The sequence below is a fragment of the Chrysemys picta genome, chromosome 10, assembly GCF_011386835.1.
Source record: "Chrysemys picta bellii isolate R12L10 chromosome 10, ASM1138683v2, whole genome shotgun sequence".
NCBI lineage: Eukaryota > Metazoa > Chordata > Testudines > Emydidae > Chrysemys > Chrysemys picta.
In genome coordinates, this window is record NC_088800.1 from 15,818,300 (window position 1) to 15,841,463 (window position 23,164).

At 43.6% G+C, this 23,164-nt stretch overlaps 1 protein-coding gene across 1 annotated transcript in view; it reads right to left on the bottom strand.

The window, feature by feature from the left end:
* Positions 1-1,198: 1,198 nt before the first annotated feature.
* Positions 1,199-23,164, bottom strand: part of MTHFS (methenyltetrahydrofolate synthetase) — an 89,802-nt gene continuing 67,836 nt past the window's right edge. Inside the window, exon 3 of the mRNA XM_065559311.1 lies at positions 1,199-3,483. Coding sequence (XP_065415383.1) covers positions 3,296-3,483 — 188 coding nt within the window. The 3' untranslated portion in view covers positions 1,199-3,295. The remainder of the gene's footprint in view (positions 3,484-23,164) is intronic.

A 23,164-nucleotide genomic window follows, 5' to 3' on the forward strand; every position in this document is an offset into this window, starting at 1 on the left:
AAATACGTTCTTCAAATGAGCAACCTGCAGCCTAATGCTCCTCACATATTACCCTGTCCTAGTGTGGTCATGCTTTATGTTAGGGTTCTATTTATAAATGGTGCATAAAGAGTGACTAGATTAGTAGATGTTAAAAGCATGTTACAGACATGAGTAGCATGTGTTAGGAGCACCTCAGTAAATGCTGTTGCAGATGGTATAAACCAAGATCATGACCAACATATTGACCCGTTGGACTCTAGACCAATCCATAACATTTAATTACCCATTTCTTGAAACATCTATTAATTCTTCATTTGGCCTTTATAAACTGTCTATAAATGTACCCTGGATATAAACTGTGACTGTAATATTAAAGATTGATAGTTTACCTTTTCTTGACTTAAATTTCAATTTGGCAAACTGGGAATATAATCTGAGCAGTAGGAAATTTGCGAGATTATCATTATCTGAACCACCAAGACATTACAGCAATTCACTGCCTTTGGCCCAGTGATTTTAAATGTAGACACCTAAATCTGTCACTGTATTTAGACATGCAGAGCTCGATCCTGCATGATGCCGAGCATGCTGCCGGGCTCCAATAAAGCACTTCAGCACATGCTTAACTTTAAGCACGAGAGTAGTCCCATGAGTTTGCTAAATCAGTGCAAGCTGCTCGGCACTATGCAGGATGGAACTCCTATGTGAGTGGATTGCTTTTCAGAAATGCTGAGCGCTCAAAACCTTTTCTGAAGTTTAATGAGAGCTACAGGCTCTCAGCACCTTTGAAAATCAGGCCTAATTATGGAGGTAAGTGTCTGAGTTTAGGCACAGAGGGTATAATTTTTGCCCTTTATTTATACATCTCTAGCATATCACAGTATAACAGGTGTCTGCACAAATGCATAATGTGCAGCCTTAATGTAGTTACATATTAGAGTCCTGTCTTGCAATTGTCCTTGTGTGGAATCCTACTGGGTGAATGACAGTGCATGAACATAGATGCTCCAGCTAATAGATCCCACTGCAAAATGAGAGTCCAGATGAGATTCCTTCATTGAAACAGCAAAGCTTGTGAGTGTTTTTTTTAAACAAACCTTTCATGAAAATAGATCCTTCCTGCCTCTTTCACGAACCAGTTCTTTTTAATAATTCATACTGATTTAAGAACATTGTATTATTCTCTGTAGCGTTAAAAGATAGCCTGACTGCTAAATTAGCAGAGTACTTCCTGCAAATTGCAGATTTTAATAGCAGTAGTCACAGTTACAGAAATACCCAAAGAGAATCCAATTAATGAACTGAATCAATTAAAAAAGACTAAAAGAAACAACATTAAGAACTGCCACTGGCTTTTTGTGGTAAGAAATGAGGGGGCAAGTAAATTATGTAAGCCCTTGATAGGTGTGACAAGCAGACCTGGCAGCTATGAGTTAGCATCTCAAATCATTTCTTAATATACTATTTTGGAAAAAATCTTACAATGTTATGTTATTTGTTCCTATTCCATAGCAATTGTGATTTCTATAATGCTAACAACGAAAAGACAGGAAGAAGGTAGGGCTCTAACCGTATTATGTTGCCGAGTCTTGCAATTTTATCACAGATTTTGGTGTTTTTGTTCAAGCCCTAACTCCTGAAGCCTAGCGATTTTGAGACAGTTTCTGCCTTCATTTTTTTAACCAAGTGTCTAGCTTTCATGGGTGCAGAGAAAAGCTTGAAAACATGACCTGGGTGGGGCCTAAAGACTCAAAATCCAAGAGACAAATAAAAAGAAACCCAAACATATTCTTTTTAAAAATCTCATGATTGTTTGGAGCCTGATTCATGATTTTGGAATGCTTGCAATTGGCAATAATGATATTCTGCTCTATTGGGTAGGCACTTCCTTAGAGACTTTACCCGTGCCTGAACTACTTTTCACTTGGTATTAAAGTTTGTATACTAAGCAAGGGACTAAGTGTGTCATTTAGCACGGACCTGCGCTGGAGGTGATGCAAACCACCCCACTCCATAGTTACAGCACAACAGGACCAAACATGGTTGCAGATTTTAAGGGCTACCTCAATGTCAATATTAAATAAGAATAGTGCAGAGGTATAATCCTTCCCCTGGCAGCCAGCTGATCTGGGTATAAATTGGCCATGTGTACATTTGGGCTGGGAATTAGAAGGTTACTAACCATCCAGGAGGGAGGTTCTAGAATAGCCTTCCAATAAAGTAATGGGGGGCAAGAAACCTAACTGATTTTAAGATGGAGCTTAGTAAATATAATAAAGGGACTACATGATGGGGTTGCCCATGATAGCAGGGGACTGGAATCAAGGGCACAGGATGTCCCTTCCAGTCCTATGTTCTTAGGAGGCTCAACCATCCTTCGCAAGCTGCATGGCCAGAAGAATGGAGCCATGTGTCCATCTACCTGAAACTCCCTACCCAATCTGGGTGTTCACCAAAGGAGCAAGGACTGGCTTCTGTGTGGAGTGCTCAAGCCAGATTAACTTCCTTACACCCTACCTACTGTGCATCCTATCAAAGGTCAGCCATGGTCTGGCTGTGATTCACTGAAACCACCTGCGAAGAATTGAGTGTGTGTCTGGCATGCCTCCTCTTTATTGTTAATGTGGTTAGGACAGGTGTATCTTGGGAAATGCAATTTCAAATGCATGCCAGGCACTTATTAAATGGTTGTTTGCCTTACGCTAAAGTAAACTGTCTCTCTTTGGCTCTTAATAACAATAACGCTAGAGAGATACGAAACTGTATGAAAATAATCTGAATGGCAGTAAAATAAGTGCGTGCAAGCTGTGCACTGCATACTTCATGGTGGGCTTGCATTTTAGTGCTCCTTTTGCTCATCTCTGTATATTATATCATCGTTAGACTGCATTGTGTCACAACATTACACACCACAAATTAAGCATCACATCAAGCTGTTCTTGGCTTGAGATGTAAAAGAAATACATTTGGGTGAATGTATACATGCAGCAACATAGACAGGCAAAGTTTCCAATAGACACAAATGCTCCTAGCACAAATTGGTGCAGGGAGATTCAGGGACAGCTCCTCCAATGTAGAGAGGTGTTGTGCAATGCTGGTTTAAAGCTCTCTTGGATGATGGTGCTATCTTATGCAGGCTGGGACCTGAGAGCTGTGTGAGAGTAGCTTGAGATTCCAGTCTGACCTTGTTCCCACACAAGTGTGCTAAGAGACTGGAGAGTTTCTCTGTGCTTGGTCACTAAGTTGTACTTTACCCCCGTGACTGTAACCCAGCACCTGAATTTAAGGCATTGGGGGGAATGATCTGAAATAGTCACCGAAAGAATACAGTAAAGAGAAGGGAAAGACAATCTGCTGTAACATACAGTGGGTAGTTCCCCATCAGTGCATCAGCAAACACGCACATTATGGCAGCTAGCAGATGGCTAAAATGGACCATACGCTTGTATCCTGTGATGCATGGCTTGTCTTCCTTTGCTTCTTGCTCTTCTTTTTTCCCCCCTGAAACACAGAAGTAACCTGGATTATATTTCTCTGCTTGTTTACTATAGCACTGAGACTGCTGCTGTCAGTGCCCAGGTACAGATATGCATTTGGGGTGGACTGAAACTACGTAGTGTTCATATTCAATCCTCCTTTCCCCTCAGAAAAACTATGTATCCACCTCCTTCTCTGTGTACTCTCTGCTCAGCTTTTCCAGTCCACCAGCCCCCATGACATTCCCATCCCAGCACTTTCAGATAGACACCCGGGTCCAAATTCAGAGCTAGCAAGCCATGTCCTCAGGTGCTGCAAGTCTGCGTGGCTTTGTTAAATGATTTCAGCATAGTAATGTGATACCTACCCTCCTTTGTAGAGTGCTTTGAGATACTTGGGTGAAAATTGCCATCTGATACCGTACCATAATGGTCTCCTTGGTATCAAGCAGATGAGCATGGGGTACAAATCAGGAACAACTGCTTACACCAGTCATGCCCTGCTACCTCTGGTTGGTGGCTGGACTCTGCCACCAATCGGGCAAAACTGTGAGGGTCTGGTCATGGGCAGCCACCCAGAAAATTACATTGCTGTTGAGAGTAGATAACCATGCTCCAATTAATCCAATTAATTCTAGATTAATCTGGAATGCAGTGTGAGGTCAGATAGCTGCCCTTTATGAATCCGTGGTCTGCAAATAGAAAAGACTTTCACAAGGACTGCTGTTTTTTGGGGGAGGGGAGGTTAGTTTTCTCAAAGTATTAGTTCAAGCTATCTGCCCCGAATGTCACCTTTTCAAGTGATTTCCCCGGCCGCTTTCATTGACAGGAGTTCATCCCTGCTAGGACAGTGAACTGGAGATATGCTCCATATGAAAAAGAGAGAGACACGGTATTCAAGCGCTTGCTCTCACTAAAACAAAGTCCTTCCTCTTTACAAATTACTGAACATCGATTAGGAGAAGTCACACAGGCACCTTAACCCCTATATAGGGCCCAGCCTTTAGAATTATCCCATTTCATTAGTTCCTTGGCTAATAAAATAATCATAATGGATAAGACTTAGCACTTCTATAGGAGTTGTCATGCAAGGATCTGAAAATATTTCACAAAAATGTATACATTAAGACCTCCCAGCACCCCAATAGGTAGGTAGAGAATGAGTGTTATCCCTGTCTGTTTGATGGCTACACTCAGTCATGCAGGGGACAAGGTCAAACATTTCAAAAGGGATCTTTTTTCTCTTTGGGGGTGCCCATTTTGAGACATCTTGGGCCTTGTTTTCAGAAGGGCTGAACATCCACAGCTCCCATTGACTTCAGCGAGATTTGGGGTTGCTTAGCACTTCTATCTTATACTGTAGCCCATCCCTGTAGTATTTGGGCCCCAGGTCAGTAAGTCATTATTGAGACTCAGGCCTTCAGTGCGTCAAATTGGACACCCAAAAATTACAGCATCCAAAATTAGTTGCCATGCTTGAAAATTTTGGCCCAAGTGACTTACTCAAAGTCACCCAGCAAATCAGTGACAGAGGTAGAAAAAGAACCCAGGAAACCTGATTCCCCGGTCCCTGTTGTAACTAGTAGGCATTACTCTCTCCATAAGCAAACCTAATTCTCCCTACTTTCGCTGTGCTGCCTTACAGCTCCTCTTTAGCTTGGGGTCCCATAGCTATCTAGAAAGAGACCTCTCTTTATGCACGGCAGATGTGTTACAATATACAAGGGCACCTTTGGGAGGAATGCACCTAGACATGAAAATGACATCACAGTCCTCACAACAACATTTCATTTGTCTTCCTCTGCTCATGCAGTGTGCATCTGCCACTTCCTGGCACTGTCCTGGGTTGAAGTGTGGGGGATTCCCAGCTTCCAAGCATACACACTGTATCCTGTTTGTTCCTTTTGGATTATTTTCCCTCCCGAGCTTTCCATGCCTTTGGCTGGCTATCACTCTATACCCACAGAGTCTTGAAAATCCACTTGCTGAATGGTGTAAGACAGAAGAACTGGAAGCTATTATGTGGCCAGATCAAAAGCTAGCCCAGATCCCTGCATACATTCTATCTCACAGCTGAGTGTCATCACTAAATCACCACCATCCAAGTGAAGGTTTCAGCTGTGGATAGACCCAAACTATCCCCTGTATACAAACCTCAGGGCTGAGTACCCTTTGCTGACTCACTATAGAATTTTACTGAATGCTTAGTAACTTCTCCCTCCAAAATGTCTTTTCCCCTCATCTAGAGGACCAATGTTTAGACTGAGTTCAAGATTTTACTTTGCACAGCCTCTGAGGGATGATTATTGCCTAAGTGTACAGGTATTTATATATGCCCATCACCATAGCATCTGGACACCTCACATTATTTCTAAACAGCTCAATGAATATAAAGCACAACCATCTACACTGAAAGCTTAATGCACTCCTGGAAGGTGCTGGATAATATAGAGATGAGCACAGAATAAGAACCTGTAGAGAAGAGACTAGACGGTCATGTGTCCATTGCTCTTGCAGCACGATGATGACTTGCCTTCACCAAAAACTCATCTGAACAGATGCACCTTATGTTTTACCCTGAAAGCTGCAAAGAGAAGAGTGTGGGGCGATTTGATAGCAGCCTTCAACTACCTGATGGGGGTTGCAAAGAGAATGGAGCTAGGCTGTTCTGAGTGGTGGCAGATGACAGAACAAGAAACAATGGTCTCAAGTTGCAGTGGGGGAGGTCTAGGTTGGATATTAGGAAACACTATTTCACTAGGAGGGTGGTGAAGCACTGGAATGGGTTACTTAGGGAGGTGGTGGAATCTCCATCCTTAGAGGTTTTTAAGGCCTGGCTTGACAAAGCTTTGGCTGGGATGATTTAGTTGGTGTTGGTCCCACTTTGAGCAGGGGGTTGGACTAGATGACCTCCCGAGGTCTCTTCCAAACCTAATATTCTATGATTCTACACTCTGACTCTAGCTAACAGCCGAAGGAAGTCAGGACCCTTAATTCAGAATGCACTGCCATTGGTCCAGGAAAATTCTCTCTGGAATCAGAGATCTCACAAATCCCATCTGATCTTGACTGCTATGGAGAGAGAGAAGAACAGAGGTGTTTTTTCAGATTATTATGTCCCAGACCCAGTCTGTTCAAGTCTCTATACCAGCACCTTAAATTGCACCCAGAAACAAATGGTAGCCAGAGGATAGTGAGGAACATGGGTGTAATATGTGTAGCAGTTTTATGTACTCACCCACATGAATGGTGGGACACTATTCCGCACCTCCTACTGTATTTCTTTCCTTAGTGGCATACGCTTTTTTGTTAAATGTAGCACATTTTAGAATGTGTAAAAATAAATCTTGTCGGCACTGCTGGAACAGTGATAAGAGCACAGAGAAGCCTTGTGACAACTGGGAAAAAAAAGTTCTCCAGAGGAAAGAACAATATCAAGCAAGCTTTGAACTGACAACTTCTGCTGCTGAAATCCAATGCACTGGCAACAAGCCACCACCACGTACATACAGCAAGCAGCAGCCAATAAAATATGAGTGCATTAGAAATGCATTAAGTAAGCAAAGTATCACCAGAGCAGAATACAGTAGGCACAATTATCTTGTCATTTATTTACTTGAGGAAAGTTAAACTTGTATTCTGGGCCCGATTCTTCACTGCTCTTGACCAAGTTATGAAGTCCTTTGCACCAGTGCCAAGTGGGTATAAAATGCTGCCAAATCAGAATGATAGCGTGTTATACCCCCTTGGCACTGGTTTAAATGGTGACACAAGGTTTCGAGCAACAGAGGTCCCCCAGGTCTAGTTTACAGTGCACCCCAGGTTTTGCTCCACTGCCATGTTGACGACTTGTGATGTTCACAGGTTCCCAAATCATTTCAGCTACACCTGCAAAATCAGTGCATGCACGCACGCACACACTGTCTGAGCTGGTATTCCTGTTGTCGTTTTTTGTTTGTTGCTGGGACTGGTTCATCCAGCATTGTATAGGTGGCTTTCAAGGAACGGAGAACATCAATCATTTGTCAGTTCCCTGATTGAATAAAGATAGCATGTGGCTGAAGGAGAAGAAAATAGGAAAGAAAATGGTTATAGGTGATTCCAAAGCCTTGTTTGCTATGATTTAATACATTTTCAATAACTGACACATGCTTTTTCAGAGTAACATTTCCTTTAAAAGCTTTGTACTTTCCCCAGGCACCATATCCCTTTTATTTTCAAATAAAATACTCTAGAGCAGGGGTCGGCAATGTTCGGCACGCGGCTCACCAGGGTAAGCACCCTGGCGGGCCGGGCCAGTTTTATTTACCTGCTGACGCAGCAGATTCGGCCGATCGCGGCCCCCACTGGCCGCGGTTCGCCGTCCTGGGCCAATGGGGGCGGCGAGAAGCCACAGGCAGCACATCGCTCGCCCTGCTGTAGATAATCAGAAGATGGCCGAGAGCAGTTTGGATTAACTGCTTAGCGACTGGATTGTGATTCCCTTACACGTGTTAATGGCACCTCCCTCCACAAGTAGACTCACCGATTTCAGTGTGAGTGAAGGAATCCAAATCTGCCCCTAAATATTAGTGATAATACCAACACATGCTACAGTTACATAATTGTTCCGTGCTGAGGTCACACCAAGCAGCATTTTGATGAGTTTGGCTTCCAAAATGAGCTTGGTTACTAAAATTTCCAGAAGCAGGCATTGATTCTGCAATACAGCTTGCTTCTGTCAGCACAGCTAGCATGTCAATATTTTTTGCAAAGTTGAGAGCCAGTTAATGAAAGCTTTTTTTTCAAAATCAGCCACATTTATGTTTCATATTAAAAAGTCATATTTATGTTTTACATATAAAAAGCTTAATCTTATTAGTCATGTTTTACATCCACAGAATACAGAAAGACAACAACTGGAGCTGCCTAGATATTTATGTTAATGTTTGGGAAGGGGATTGCCTCCTAATCTAGTGAGTTTCAGAACGCCAGGCCTGAATCAGTTCTCACCTATGCTGGGTAACTCCACTGACTTCCATGGAATTCAACCTATGTTATACCAGTGTAGGCTCATTGTACTGTTGTTGTTGTTGCATCCACTTGCTGTTTCTGAGAGGCATAAGTCCAAAGAGCTGTCACTGCAAATCTTTAAAACTAGTATGAGTTTGATCTCTTCCTAGATGAATGATCTAGCCTTAAAACTTTAAACTGTAATAGTTAGGAGAACTCCATGCTAAAACCCTACAGGCTAATATAAGCTCTCCCAGCACTCCGCAATACTGTACAAAGCCATTTATATTAAACTGCAAAACACAGGTGACTGAATGTAATTAAATCTCAAAATTGCTTCAGTGAGGGGTTGCAATGGGTGGGGGTGAGAAATGTCCATTAAGCATCTTGCTATACAGCTTTGTTTCTCTAGCACCTAAATCCCCATCACTGAGATTGCTGAATTTATCAGACTTTATGGCATGCAACACCTTAGAAATTGGGCCGAGACCTCTTGGCTATTTACAACCACTGTATCAGAATAATTTACACCTTTCCCCCCATCCTGGAGACATTCAAAACTCAGCCTTCCAGGTGAGACTTCATTGATTTAAAACTAGCCATACATCTGCTGACCTTTCTGACCTGTGCTTTTTGTTAGGGTGGCGGGGACCCTGACTTATTTGTTGTTAAGAAAAAGGGATTGAATTTCCAAACTCTGCTGTGAGAGATGAAAATCTTATCACACACTCATTTTTTTTCTGCGGGCATCAGATGTCTCTTCAGATCCTCCATATTTTGCACAGTGGTTATATCCTTCTGCTTTTCTAATCTGTTTCTCTCACTCTTTCCCACACCTCCAGAGCCATTAATAACCTTCTACAGCAGTGGTGGGCAACCTGTGGCCCGCATACGGCCCGTCAGGGTAATCCACTGGCGAGCCACCAGACAGTTTGTTTACATTTGCACAGCTGCCCGCAGCTCCCAGTGGCCGCGGTTCACCGTTCCCAGCCAATGGGAGCTGCGGAAAGCGGCATGGGCTGCAGGGACATGCTGGCTGTCACTTCCCATAGCTCCCATTGGCCGGGAATGGCGAACCACGGCCACTGAGAGCTGCGGGCGGCCGTGCAAATGTAAACAAACTGTCTGGTGGCCCGCCGGCGGATTACCCTGACGGGCCGCGTGCGGGGCCGCAGGTTGCCCACCACTGTTCTGCAGACTCTCATGCCCAGCCCCTCTACATTTTCTCCCTAAATTGTTGCATCAGAAAGAGAATTAAAGGAAACCTGTTTTGATTTCTAATTTTTTTAAAGCAAGAAGAGTAAACAACCACAAAACCCAGGCTCCTGCGTCTATTAGTGTGTTCAGCATGTTTTGAATCCCTGAATATGTTGGATACCTACCCTGGAGCTATGCACTGAATTCCCATTGACATCACCAAGAGTTTTGCAAAAATACAACAAAACAATCCCTCCAGGGAAGAATCTGTATGCAAATACAATATGCAATGCTAGATACAGGCTATGTGTACACTCCTATGTACAGCCTGCCAAGGCTTTTACCATTTTCATTTTGAGGGCTTGAGTGGTAGTGTATGGACTGCTGTTTGGGTGTGAATTTCACCCACCTTGAACAGGTGTTGTATTTGTTCTCATTGATCTGATCTGATCTAGTGATGCCAGATGGTACAACTGATGATATTGGCCAGGTATTTTTCCTCCTGGGAGACATTGCTGTTGTTTTGTGGGGGGATTTTTTAGTAGTATTTCACTGATTATGGTGTTGACTCAGGAAAGCATTCCCATTCAGGACAGCATTTAAGCACTTGCTTCACATTAAGCATGTGCTTAAGTCTCATTGACTGTACTTATGAATCAGGGCCTATACCATTGTGGCCTCAGCATTCCTTTGCAACATTCACTCCTTTAGCTGCATCTTCAGCTTGGACAACAAATAGATCAGCCATGGTAACCAAAGTCTGTAAAATCTTGAAGTTCATTTCACTGCTTTATTGCAATGGAAAAGAGATGTTCATAATGTGGGTGCATTAATATGTTCCGATTAGCTCTTAACAGTGATAGGAGTAGATAAAATAAGCCCTCTAACATACTTCAGAAGTGTGCAGAAATGTGTTAAATTGGTTTAACATATTTTTTTTAATGAGGCTTTTGTTGTGGGTGTGAGTGTGGGTTTTTTAATGACATTAAAAAATTAGCTCTCTGGTTCTTCAATGGCACATTCATTTATATCACTTTATCTTCCTTGCTACCTTCACTTTCTCACAGGCATTGTTTTCAAAGTCCCTGCATTATTAGGATTTAAGTTAAACGACTGCTTCCTTAGCCAACCTACTGGTTTAAACTATGTAGCTTTTCTTCACGTAGCACGTTAGGTGCACACGTGAGTTGTCTGGACAATTTGTTTGTACAGCGCCTAGCACAATTGTCCATGACTGGGGTTCCCAAGCACTATGGCAATATTGGTAGTAATAACACTAATAATTATTTGGACCATGCAGATCCAAGCCATTTTCCTGATACTGCTATTTTCCACATAGCTTGTGTTGTCACTTTAAACTACACAGAAAGTCGGGCTGACTTGAGATTTTCCAGACATGGTTCCAATCCCTTTCCCCACCAGACACCTCCTTCAAGGCTCTGCAGCAGGACTGGGTGGAAAAAGGTAATTCTGTTTTATGGAGAATTTCAATATTTCAAAATTTGGTTCCATTCAGATTAGGAATGATTTTTTTTTTAAATTAAGTTCTCAATGAAAGAGAATGGAGCCTGGACTCCAGGACAGTCCTCATGGCTGGCTTTCAAGGAGACAGGCAGGTGAGCTGGGAGCAAACCACACAGATTGAACTGATGACTGGGTTATGAGTCAACAGTGTGCCCTTGTTGCCAAGAAGGCTAACGGCATTTGGGGCTATATAAGTAGGGGCATTGCCAGCAGATCGAGGGACGTGATCATTCCCCTCTATTCGACATTGGTGAGGCCTCATCTGGAGTACTGTGTCCAGTTTTGGGCCCCACACTACAAGAAGGATGTGGAAAAATTGGAAAGAGTCCAGCGGAGGGCAACAAAAATGATTAGGGGGCTGGAGCACATGACTTATGAGGAGAAGCTGAGGGAACTGGGGTTGTTTAGTCTGCAGAAGAGAAGAATGAGGGGAGATTTGATAGCTGCTTTCAACTACCTGAAAGGGGGTTCCAAAGAGGATGGATCTAGACTGTTCTCAGTGATACCTGATGACAGAATAAGGAGTAATGGTCTCAAGTTGCAGTGGGGGAAATTTAGGTTGAATATTAGGAAAAACTTTTTCACTAGGAGGGTGGTGAAGTACTGGAATGGGTTACCTAGGGAAGTGGTGGAATCTCCTTCCTTAGAGGTTTTTAAGGTCAGGCTTGACAAAGCCTTGGCTGGGATGATTTAGTTGGGAATTGGTCCTGCTTTGAGCAGGGGGCTGGACTAGATGACCTCCTGAGGTCCCTTCCAACCCTGATATTCTATGATTCTATGATTCCATTGGAACTTTGGCCGAATCAGGCCTTCTTTGCAAAACATTCCAATTTTGCTGAATTGGCAAATTCTGACCAGTTCTGCTCTGCACATCCTCTCTGGACAGCAGTGTTTTCCCAACAAGTCTGTCTTATTCAGTTGATCAGTCTCAAATCTGCCTGATTGACTAACTGATACCATGGATGGACAAACACTTATTGCCCATTGTTGTATCTTCAGAAAAGTTGAGCTCAGCTGACCAGAGACAAGGGTGTGGTTTGGAGCAGAACCAGAGGTTCATTCCATCCTTGCACTTCTTTATACTTATTTCTTTTCTAAGGCTCTCAGATCCAGAGAGCAAACACAATTGCATGGTCCCAACCCCTGTGTCATCTCAGTTCACAGTAGACAGCAGCTCCAGATAACTTGCAGCCAAGAGTTTTAAAAGAGCTGGCTCAGGAACTTGCTGTACCGTTAATACTGATTTTCAATAAGTCTTGGCACACTGGGGAAGTTCCAGAAGACTGCAAGAAAGCTAACGTTGTGCCAATTTTTAAAAAGGGTAAACAGGATGATCCGGGTAATTATAGGCCTGTCAGCTGGCCATTGATCCCAGACAAGACAATGGAGCGGTTGATACAGAACTCAATTAACAAATAATTGATGGAGGGTAATGTAATTAAAGCAAATCAACATGGTTTTATAGAAAATAGATCCTGTCAAACTAACTGGATATCCTTTTGGATGGAATTCCAAGTCTGGTTGTTAAAGGTTATAGTGTTAATGTAATATACTTAGACTCTGTAAAGCTTTTGACTTGGTACCACACAACATTTTGATTAAAAAGCTATAATGATATACAATTAACATGGCACACATTAAATGGATTAAAATCAGGCTCATGGATAAGTCTTAAAATGTATTTGTAAATGGGGAATCATCATTGAGCCGCTGTGTTTCCAGTGAGATCCTGCAGGGATCAGTTCTTGGCTCTATACTATTTATTTTTATCAAAGACCTGAAAGAAAACATAAAATCATCTGATAAAGTTTGCAGATGACAAAAAAGTGAGGGAATGGTAAATAATGAAGAGGACAGGTCACTGATTCAGAGTGATCTGGATTATTTGGTAAACTGTGCATAAGCACACAATATATGTTTTAATACTGGTAAAAATAAATGTATACATCTAGGAACAAAGAATATAAGCCATGCTTACAGGATTGAGTGGGGGAGTCTATCCTTGGAAGCAGTGATTCTGAAAAAGAAATTGGGGGTCGTGGTGGATAATCAGCTGAACATGAGCTCCCAGTGTGATGCTGTGGCCAAAAGAACTCCTGTAATGTGATTCTGGGGGTATGTCTTCACTACCCGCCATATCGGTGGGTAGCAATTGATTTATCTGGGACTGATATATCGATCCCCAAACGCGCTCACCGTCGACTCTGGAACTCCACCAGAGTGAGCAGCGGTAGCGCAGTCGACGAGGGAGCTGGGGCCGTCGATCCCGTGCCGTGTGGACCCCAGGTAATTCATATAAATAAATAAAGGAGATATCCTATCTCCTAGAACTGGAAGGGACCTTGAAAGATCATTGAGTCCAGCCCCCTGCCTTCACTAGCAGGACCAAGTACTGATTTTGCCCCAGATCCCTAAGTGGCCCCCTCAAGGATTGAACTCACAACCTTGGATTTAGCAGGCCAATGCTCAAACCAGTGAGCTATCCCTCCCCAATTTGTATAGCTGAAGTTGCGTATCTTAGATCGATCCCCCCCCAGTGTAGACCAGCCCACTGATGCATAAACAGGTGAATCTGGAGTAGGAGTAGAGAGGCTATTTTACCTCTGTATTTGGCCCTAGTGCAACCACTGCTGGAATACTGTTTCCAGTTCTGGTGTCCACAATTCAAGAAAGATGTTGATAAATTTGAGAGGGTTCAGAGAAGAGCCATGAGAATGATTAAAGGATTAGAAAACATGCCTTACAGTAATAAACTCAAAGAGTTTATCAAAGTTTAACAAAGAGAAGGTTAAGAGTGACTTGATTGCAGTTTATAACTATCTACATGGGGGACAAATATTTAATAATGGGCTCTTCAGTCTAGCAGAGAAAGGTATAACATGATACAATGGCTGGAAGTTGAAGCTACACAAATTCAGAATGGAAATAAGGTGTACATTTTTAATGGTAAGAGTAATTAACCATTGGAACAATTTGCCAAGAGTCATGATGGATTCTTCATCGATGACAATTTTTAAATCAAGATTTAGGAAAAACTATTTCACTAGGAGAGTGGTGAAGCACTGGAATGGGTTACCTAGGAGGTGGTGGAATCTCCATCCTTAGAGGTTTCCTGCTGCTAGTAAGGAGGCGGGGAGCGTGTGGGGGGGGGTTGGGTAAGAGAGCGTGGGGTCCTGGGGAGCAGTCAGGGAGGAGGGGTGGTTGGATGGGGCGGAGGTTCTGGGGTGGTGGTCAGGGGATGGGGAACAGGGAGGGTTGGGAGTGGGGGGGGGATGTGGATAGGGGTCGGGAGGGCAGTCAGGGGACAGGGAGTGGGGGGGTTAGATAAGGGGGTTGAATCCCAGGGGGCAGTTAGGGGGGTGGTGGTCAGGGGACGAGGAGCAGAGGGTGGTTGGATAGGGGTGGGAGTCCCAGGGGGGCTGTCGGGGGCGGGGGTGTGGATAGGGGTTGGGGCAGTCAGGAGACAGGGAGAACGGGGGTTGGATGGGGGCAGGGGTCCCAGGAGGGGGTGGGTAGTGGGAGGGGGCGGATAGGGGGCGGGGGCCAGGCTGTTTGGGGAGGCAGCCCTCCATACAGTTGCGCAACCCCGATGTGGCCCTCGGGCCAAAAAGTTTGCCCACCCCTTGGAATCTATGAAACTATGAAAACACACACATTGCACTGGGTAACACAAACAGGGACTCATTCCAGAAACACAAACCCTCAGATCAAGGTCTAGAGACAGACTAAGCTCTACCAACAATAAAGTACTGTCCAATTTGGTAGAAATGCTGTGGATTTTGTCATACGTTCTGTAACATGCACTGAAAAGCAAGGCTACTTAGCTTTCACATCAGAAGTTCCTTCCATGGTGATAGATTCAGAGAATCACAGGGATTAGAAAAATGAAAGGAACAAGACCTATTATGATAGGTCACTTAGTCCAGCACAGGATCCTTCCCTACAATATTTTTATTATTTGCCATTATTATTTTGTATTTGTAAGAAATATTTCGCTTATAGGAGAAGCAGTCCTTTTCCCTTTTTTTGTTACAGAGAAGCCAAATATAACGTAAATAACAGTAACTCCTCACTTAACGTTGTAATTATGTTCCTGAAAAATGCAACTTTAAGTGAAATGACGTTAAACGAGTCCAATTTTCCCATAAGATTTAATGTAAATGCAGGGGGTATGTTTTTTGGGGGGGCAGACAAAAGGAAATTTTGGGGGGGCAGACAAAAAGCATTATATACTGTACAGTACTGTACTGTACTGTGGTGGGGGCGGTGCCCCTGGCTTACCCCTGGGGCTCAGAGCTGGGGGTGCAGGGTCTGGGAGGGAGTTAGGGTACGGGAGGGTGCTCAGGGTGGGGTGCGGGAGGGCGCTCAGGGTGGGGTGCGGGAGAAGCCTCAGAGCTGGGGTAGGCAGGAAGTGCAGAGCACTTACCTGGGGCAGCTCCTGTTTGGTGCAGGGGGTGTGCAGGTGGCTCTGCGCAGCGCGGCACTGCCCCCATGGCCACGATTCTGTCTGGCTTTGAAGGGGAAAGCGCCACTTCTCTCCGGCCGCTGGCTGCGCGGCTTCCCCTGCTCCTCCTGAGTCCTCCAGCCCGTGCTCGCAGGGCCACATTCCGAAAGGGGCTTTAGAGCTGCTGCCCAGGGCCCCAGGGCCCCCTTAGCCCAGGGCCCTGCAGCCCCTAAAGCCCCTGCATTCTGGGTGGTCCTGCCTGCCGGGGGGAGGGGCAGCTTCCCGGCTTGCTCCCTCCCTCCCTCCCTCCCAGAAAGTCCTAAGTGCCACCAAACAGCTGTTTGGCAGCTGGGGAAGCGCTGGGAGGGAGGGACGAAGGGAGGGGGAGGAGGCCGAGAAGAGGAACTTGTGCAATGCTCCCTTGTAAAGTCAGCCAAATGACGTTATAAGGGAGCATTGCACAATTTTCATAGATTCATAGATTCATAGATTCTAGGACTGGAAGGGACCTCGAGAGGTTATCGAGTCCAGTCCCCTGCCCGCATGGCAGGACCAAATACTGTCTAGACCATCCCTGATAGACATTTATCTAACCTACTCTTAAATATCTCCAGAGATGGAGATTCCACAACCTCCCTAGGCAATTTATTCCAGTGTTTAACCACCCTGACAGTTGGGAACTTTTTCCTAATGTCCAACCTAGACCTCCCTTGCTGCAGTTTAAACCCATTGCTTCTTGTTCTATCCTTAGAGGCCAAGGTGAACAAGTTTTCTCCCTCCTCCTTATGACACCCTTTTAAATACCTGAAAATTGCTATCATGTCCCCTCTCAGTCTTCTCTTTTCCAAACTAAACAAACCCAATTCTTTCAGCCTTCCTTCATAGGTCATGTTCTCAAGACCTTTAATCATTCTTGTTGCTCTTCTCTGGACCCTTTCCAATTTCTCCACATCTTTTTTAAAATGCAGTGCCCAGAACTGGACACAATACTCCAGCTGAGGCCTATTTTAAAAGACTATGTTCCCTAATGGAGCAGCGATGTAACTTCGAAACAACGTTAAGTGGGAGGACGTTAAGTGAGGAGTTACTGTAACTATATTTTATATCATTTTCAACCATCTTGTTTTAAATAGCCCCAGGGATGGCACTTTCCCCCACTCTCCTGTGGAGACTATTTCACAGTTTAACAGAGCTTTTGTCCTGATATTTCCTAGATCTGAACATGATTACCGTGCTCCTAGTCATTGTTCACCCAAGCTATATATACACCTCTACTCCGATATAACGTGGCCCGATATAACATGAATTTGGATATAACACGGTAAAGCGGCGCTCTGGGGGGGGGGGGGGCTGCGCACTCCGGTGGATCAAAGCAAGTTCGATATAACGCGGTTTCACCTATAACACGGTAAGATTTTTTGGCTCCCGAGGACAGCGTTATATCGGGGTAGAGGTGTATTTAGTTCATCGTCTTTTCTCATGTATCAATCCTTTTAGCCCCTAATCATTTTAACTGCTCTTTGAGTTGTCTCCAATTTGTCTAGCTCTTCCAGGTAATGAAGTGGCCTGAACTGAGTGCTGTATTCCAGACAGGCTGCCACCAAAGTAATAGCAGTAGGTGAATTTCCATTACCCGCTCTTCTATACAGTACTTTATTTGAATACTGTAAAAGCAAAGAGGGAAAAATCCACCAACTAGCCTTAAAAATGTTACAACAATGAAAACAGATGATCTGTATGCTCTACGGTTATAGCTCTAGACACATCGCACAGACATGGTTGCACATATTTTAGACCTGTGAAAATGAGACTCTGAATCTCTCATTATTGGTATTTGCTATTTTTATTACATTAGCCCTAGGCCAAGATCCTGTTCCCACTGCGCTAGCTGCAGTACACAGCCATAGGAAGAAAGAGTCCCAAACCCACAGAGCTTACAGTCTAAATAGACAAGTCACAGAAAGGGTGGGGAAAAGGAGTTTTACCAGTCCATTGCGCACATGAGGACTTGAGGCACAAAGAGATTATGTGTCTTTCCCAAGGTCACTCAGGGTGGCTGTGGCAGCACTTGGCAGTGACCCCAGATTTCCTGAGTCTCCTGAGTCCAGTGCCTTAAACAGAAGACTATCCTTTCTCTCTGTGCTTGGTGGTTCCATGCTTGGACAAAATGCAACGAAATGTACAGAGTCAGATTCTGCCTGGCCCTGATGTGAGTGAACAGTGAAGGGACGACATAAAGGGCTCCTCTTCCCATCACACACAGCCTGCACAAGGGCCAGGCAGAATGGGAATACCTGTGCTCCCAGGAGAGTGAGGAATAGGGAGGGATAGCTCAGTGGTTTGAGCAATGGCCTCCTAAAGCCAAAGTTGTGAGTTCAATCCTTGAGAGGGCCATTTAGGGATCTGGGGCCAAAAAAAAAAAATACTTGGGGATTGGTCCTGCTTTGAGCAGGGGGTTGGACTAGATGACCTCTTGAGGTCCTTTCCAAACCCTAATATTCTATGATTCTCCCTACTCCCCAGGGCACATACAGCAAACATAGTTCAGACAGATCTGGCCAGCTTAGGACATGGAGGAAGCCAGGTTCTGTACAACTGTTGAAGAGTGCTTAGTTTTAGAGAGGGGGCTAGAGGAGGGCATCAGGAAGTCTGGCTTCCATTCCTGACTCTGCCACTGGTATGCTATGTGACCTTGGGCAAGTCAACTGACTTCTTTGGGCCTCATTCTAGCTATGTATATAATGGGGGTGACAATACCTATCTCACAGAGTTGTTGTGAGGCTGAGGGCTGGATCCTGCTGCCAATGAAGCCAATGGGAGTTTTGCCTTTGACCCCAATGGGAATAGGATCAGACACTCAATTAGGTCAATTGCTCTGAGATCCTCTATAAGTGCAAACTCTTGTTCTGAAAATACATGGCAAAGCCACCTGACTAAGCCAAAATCCTGTTTTCTATTTGTATGATGCCAATGTGCATTAGAAACAGAGCTGGAACCATGCTGGGAAATTCAGATCCAGGGCAGGATTTCAAACCCTCCAAAGTTTGGTGTTCCAGATTAGCCCCTTTAAGAGGAAGGGGAACCTGCAAAATTGAGCTCCAGATTTTACTTTGGTTCCATGGGATTTTACACACACACACACACACACACACACACACACACACACACACACACACACACACACACACACACACACACACACACATGCTGGAAATATGGATCTCGATCCTCTTTTGGATATTGAACGCTTCCCCTGCAGCCACTTCCATACAGTATGTGACCAGGTCTTGAGGTTTAGTTCAAACCCAGCTCTGCGCTTAAATCATTTGTTTATCCATTTTTATGATACAGCCGTCACATAAATATAGCACCAAGTTCTCCGTATGGCCATCTGGGGACTTGGTAGCCAGCCTAACAGCCTTGTTGTTTCGGTGTTAAATAGAGCAGTAAGAATAGAGTGAAAACAAAATCCAAACAAAAACAAAGCAACGTTCCCTCCCACCATAACAGGATTTCGGGAAATCATTTCCTTGCATTAGGCAATTGATTCATACTGTGCAACTGAGCCAAAGACAAAGGCTTAATGTGTCTCGCTCTTTATCACAACAGTAACCTAGACACCAAAAAGAGATATTAGAAAAACTGGATCAATTCAAATAGAAAAGGCAGGTTCATTTAAAAATACTTGGCAGGGTGGATTTAAAATATGATGCCATATGTGGTATTTCTCCAAATCAACAGCATGTGCTGTGCATAACGCTGGTCCCACATCAATAACATCTGCTGATTCTGCTTTCTGACCAGAGTAATCAATCCTTCCCAGCAGGCTGCGGGGCAGAAAAGTAAGCTTGCAAACTGAGACTGCCATCTGTATTCCACCCGCCCCAACCCCAAATCTGGCAGTGCTCACTCCAAGAGCCGGGTCAGTCCATTCCTCAAGGCTCCGTGACTTCAAAAGGTGTGCAATTTTTCAATATAAAGGACATGCAAATAGCATCATCAATAAACTCCTGCAATGGTGCTAAACTGGCTATTTACATTTTGCCGCCTGTCTGCATTGAATATAAATATTATGTTCCTGAGAGCAGTTTTGTAATTCATTGCTTGATAGGTTTGCCTTGCATGTAATTGTAAACTAAAATTGCAAACTATGAACAGGTTTGCAGCAAAGTAGCTAGGGTTACTGGCAGCATGTGTAGATGAAGTTTGGTTCACAGGCAATGTTTTGGAAATACAGTCGGGCCTGTCTGATCCTTCTTGAGTTTGTCTGCAATACATTTGCAGATCTGGAAGAATTAAACTATAACCTTGTGAAAACAGGTTTTTGTTACTGAGTGGGTGATATCTACAAGGGTATTTTAAATTAATTTTAATCATGGGGCCAAATCCTGCAGTCCTTACTTCATTTTTACACAGTCCTTACCCTGAATATGGAGTTTAGGATTCGGTCCATGATTTGGATGAAACCAGATGTGACTATAGTAGAAATCTTTGACTATTCTGTTTTGCACAACTATTGAAATTCATTGAGATTATGGGAATAGCCACAAATGTTGGACTCATCTGATCCACAGAGCATACATATCAGCTACAGAGAGATTAGTGCCTAACCATCCATCTTCCCCATCACTATTATTATAGAGCATTTCCATTACATTAGCCCTCTCAGGCCACAATCAGGACCACGGGTCTATTGCGGTGGGTGTTCTGCAAACATAGCATAAGACTGTCCCTGCCCCCAGAAGCTTAGTTCCAATCTAAGGTCCTGATCCTTCAAATACAAACATACATAACTTTACACAGGTGAGTAGTCCCATTGAATTCTGTGGGACTACTCCTTTATGCATTAGCAGGGTCAAGGCCTTAATACATGTTCACCAGTGTTTGCTGGATAGGTTAAAGACAATTTAACTAATTGTCAAAAGTGGGTGAAATTGGGGCCGGTGCAGAATTTCCTCTTGACACATTCACGTTTACATTGGTAAGATTCACATTCTCTTCTTGAAATGGAAAGTAGAATTCAGGGTAGACTTGCTGTCGGTTACAGAGGTTTTGCAAAATGAGGCCTTTTAGAATAGGCGAGAAAATGTAGCCATTGCAATGAAAAATGGGGAGGAGGAATCGTTTCCCTTTCAGCTCTTCTTGATTTCCTTTTCCCCTGCAATGCCAGCTTTGCGAACTGCAAAAAAATAGAGAGGGCTTTTGCTGAAGTGCAAAGGAACATCCCCTCTTGCTGAAATGAAATGGCCTTTCACCACCGTGAAAATACACGTTTGGCAAAACACATTTTTTTGGTGCTTTTCACAGATCCAGCAAAAAAGGGATATTCCCCTCCCCTCACTTTCAGTAGACATGGGGTCTTTTTATCTCATTCTAGAGGAAGAAACTGTTCCCTTCCCACAGGGATTATTCTCTGTTTTCAACGCTGAGAGTTGAACAATTGTTTTAAGTTGAATATTATCTATGGAACAAGGCATTTTCTTAATACTCAGTCCTACTTCAGTCCTGAGCAGGAAGAGGTGATTTCTCAGTGTGGTATTGCTATGAGTTGCTCTATACTGTAAGCTGAAAAATGCAGCCCAGCAACTACCAATATAATAGAAAGCAATACCGGCTCCTGTCCAACAGACCAATTGCCCTATCACAACCAACTGTTCTCATTGACAGAAACATGAAATGGAAAGTATCCCCCATATGAGAGGACTCGGGAAGCAGCAAGCACAGCAGATAGCTGAGTGTTCAAAACAGCACTGAATTGTTCTGCATATCTCTTGTAGCAGCATCTCAGCAGTAATGTGATTTGGGATTCAGACACATGTCCAAAGCTACAATATATGCACGACCTTTAACAGTCATGCTGTAGAAGGATGGACCCTTTCAGCTAGGGAGTGGGGAGGGAAATCCAGCTAGATATATTTTCATTTGTCAAAGAACTGGGGGGGGGGGGGGGGGGGGGAAGGCATATGAAGTATGTATTCCAGTCCTTTGTGTAGTATATTACAAAGGCAGTCTATTTTTGTTCTGCCATTACGCCATAGGTAATTCATCTCCCTGTAACAACAAAACAATAAAGAAAAAATTGGACCTTTTCCTGTGAATCAACTCCAGTACTTTTGGGAAGCTTGCACCTACTTTCATAAGAGCCTTATACAAGCCCATATTTTCCTTTAGGAACCTGGCAGTAAAGAACCAAGGTACTCTTGAATATAGAATGCAAAATGCAGTGACACCGGACAACTGAACAGGTCTTGATAATAGCCAGCCTGAATTAACATCTGAACCTCAATGGAAATCAATGTGAACTTTGGAAAAGTTAAAAAATCTTTTAAAACAAATATATTAAAACAAAATCACTTTTGCTTGTCACAAAATCACAAATGCAATGTTCATTTTTTATTTTGATCATATAAGTACATTCTGGCTATGGGAGATCTCCATGTAACTCAGAAGAAAGGCCAAAATTCTGAAGGAGAGAGAAGATAAATCTGCCCAAGTATTAAAGGGAACAAGACCTATGATGATCAAGGATGACTATAAGAACATAAGAACATAACATAAGAACATAAGAAAGGCTGTACCGGGTCAGACCAAAGGTCCATCTAGCCCAGTATCCTGTCTACCGACAGTGGCCAATGCCAGGTGCCCCAGAGGGAGTGAACCTAACAGGCAATGATCAAGTGATCTCTCTCCTGCCATCCATCTCCAACCTCTGACAGACAGAGGCTAGGGACACCATTCCTTACCCGTCCTGGCTAATAGCCATTAATGGACTTAACCACCATGAATTTATCCAGTTCTCTTTTAAACTCTGTTATAGTCCTAGCCTTCACAACCTTCTCAGGTAAGGAGTTCCACAAGTTGACTGTGCGCTGCGTGAAGAAGAACTTCCTTTTATTTGTTTTAAACCTGCTGCCTATTAATTTCATTTGATGACCCCTAGTTCTTGTATTATGGGAATAAGTAAATAACTTTTCCTTATCCACTTTCTCCACATCACTCATGATTTTATATACCTCTATCATATCCCCCCTTAGTCTCCTCTTTTCCAAGCTGAAGAGTCCTAGCCTCTTTAATCTCTCCTCATATGGGACCCATTCCAAACCCTTAATCATTTTAGTTGCCCTTTTCTGAACCTTTTCTAGTGCCAGTATATCTTTTTTGAGATGAGGAGACCACATCTGTACACAGTATTCGAGATGAGGGCATACCATCGATTTGGTAAAAATTTATGTCATGTAGACCTCATTATTGATTAGAAGTGCTAACATTTGCTTCGAAATTGTGATATATGCCCTGGTGATCAAATGGATAAGACCAAAAGTCTATTCCATACATCCTAATCAGGATGGTCTGCAGCCATATAGAACAGAAATTATATTTTGCCCTATGTCATACACAAGGTCATGGCAAGAGTCAGTTCCAGACCTGAGACTCAAACCCAGATCTCTTGCCTCTCCATCTTTGGTGCTAATCAATACTTTCTCCCAAATAAGCAGGCACCTTACAGCAAGAATCAGAAACACTGTTCTCATACTATTTCTGTCCCAGA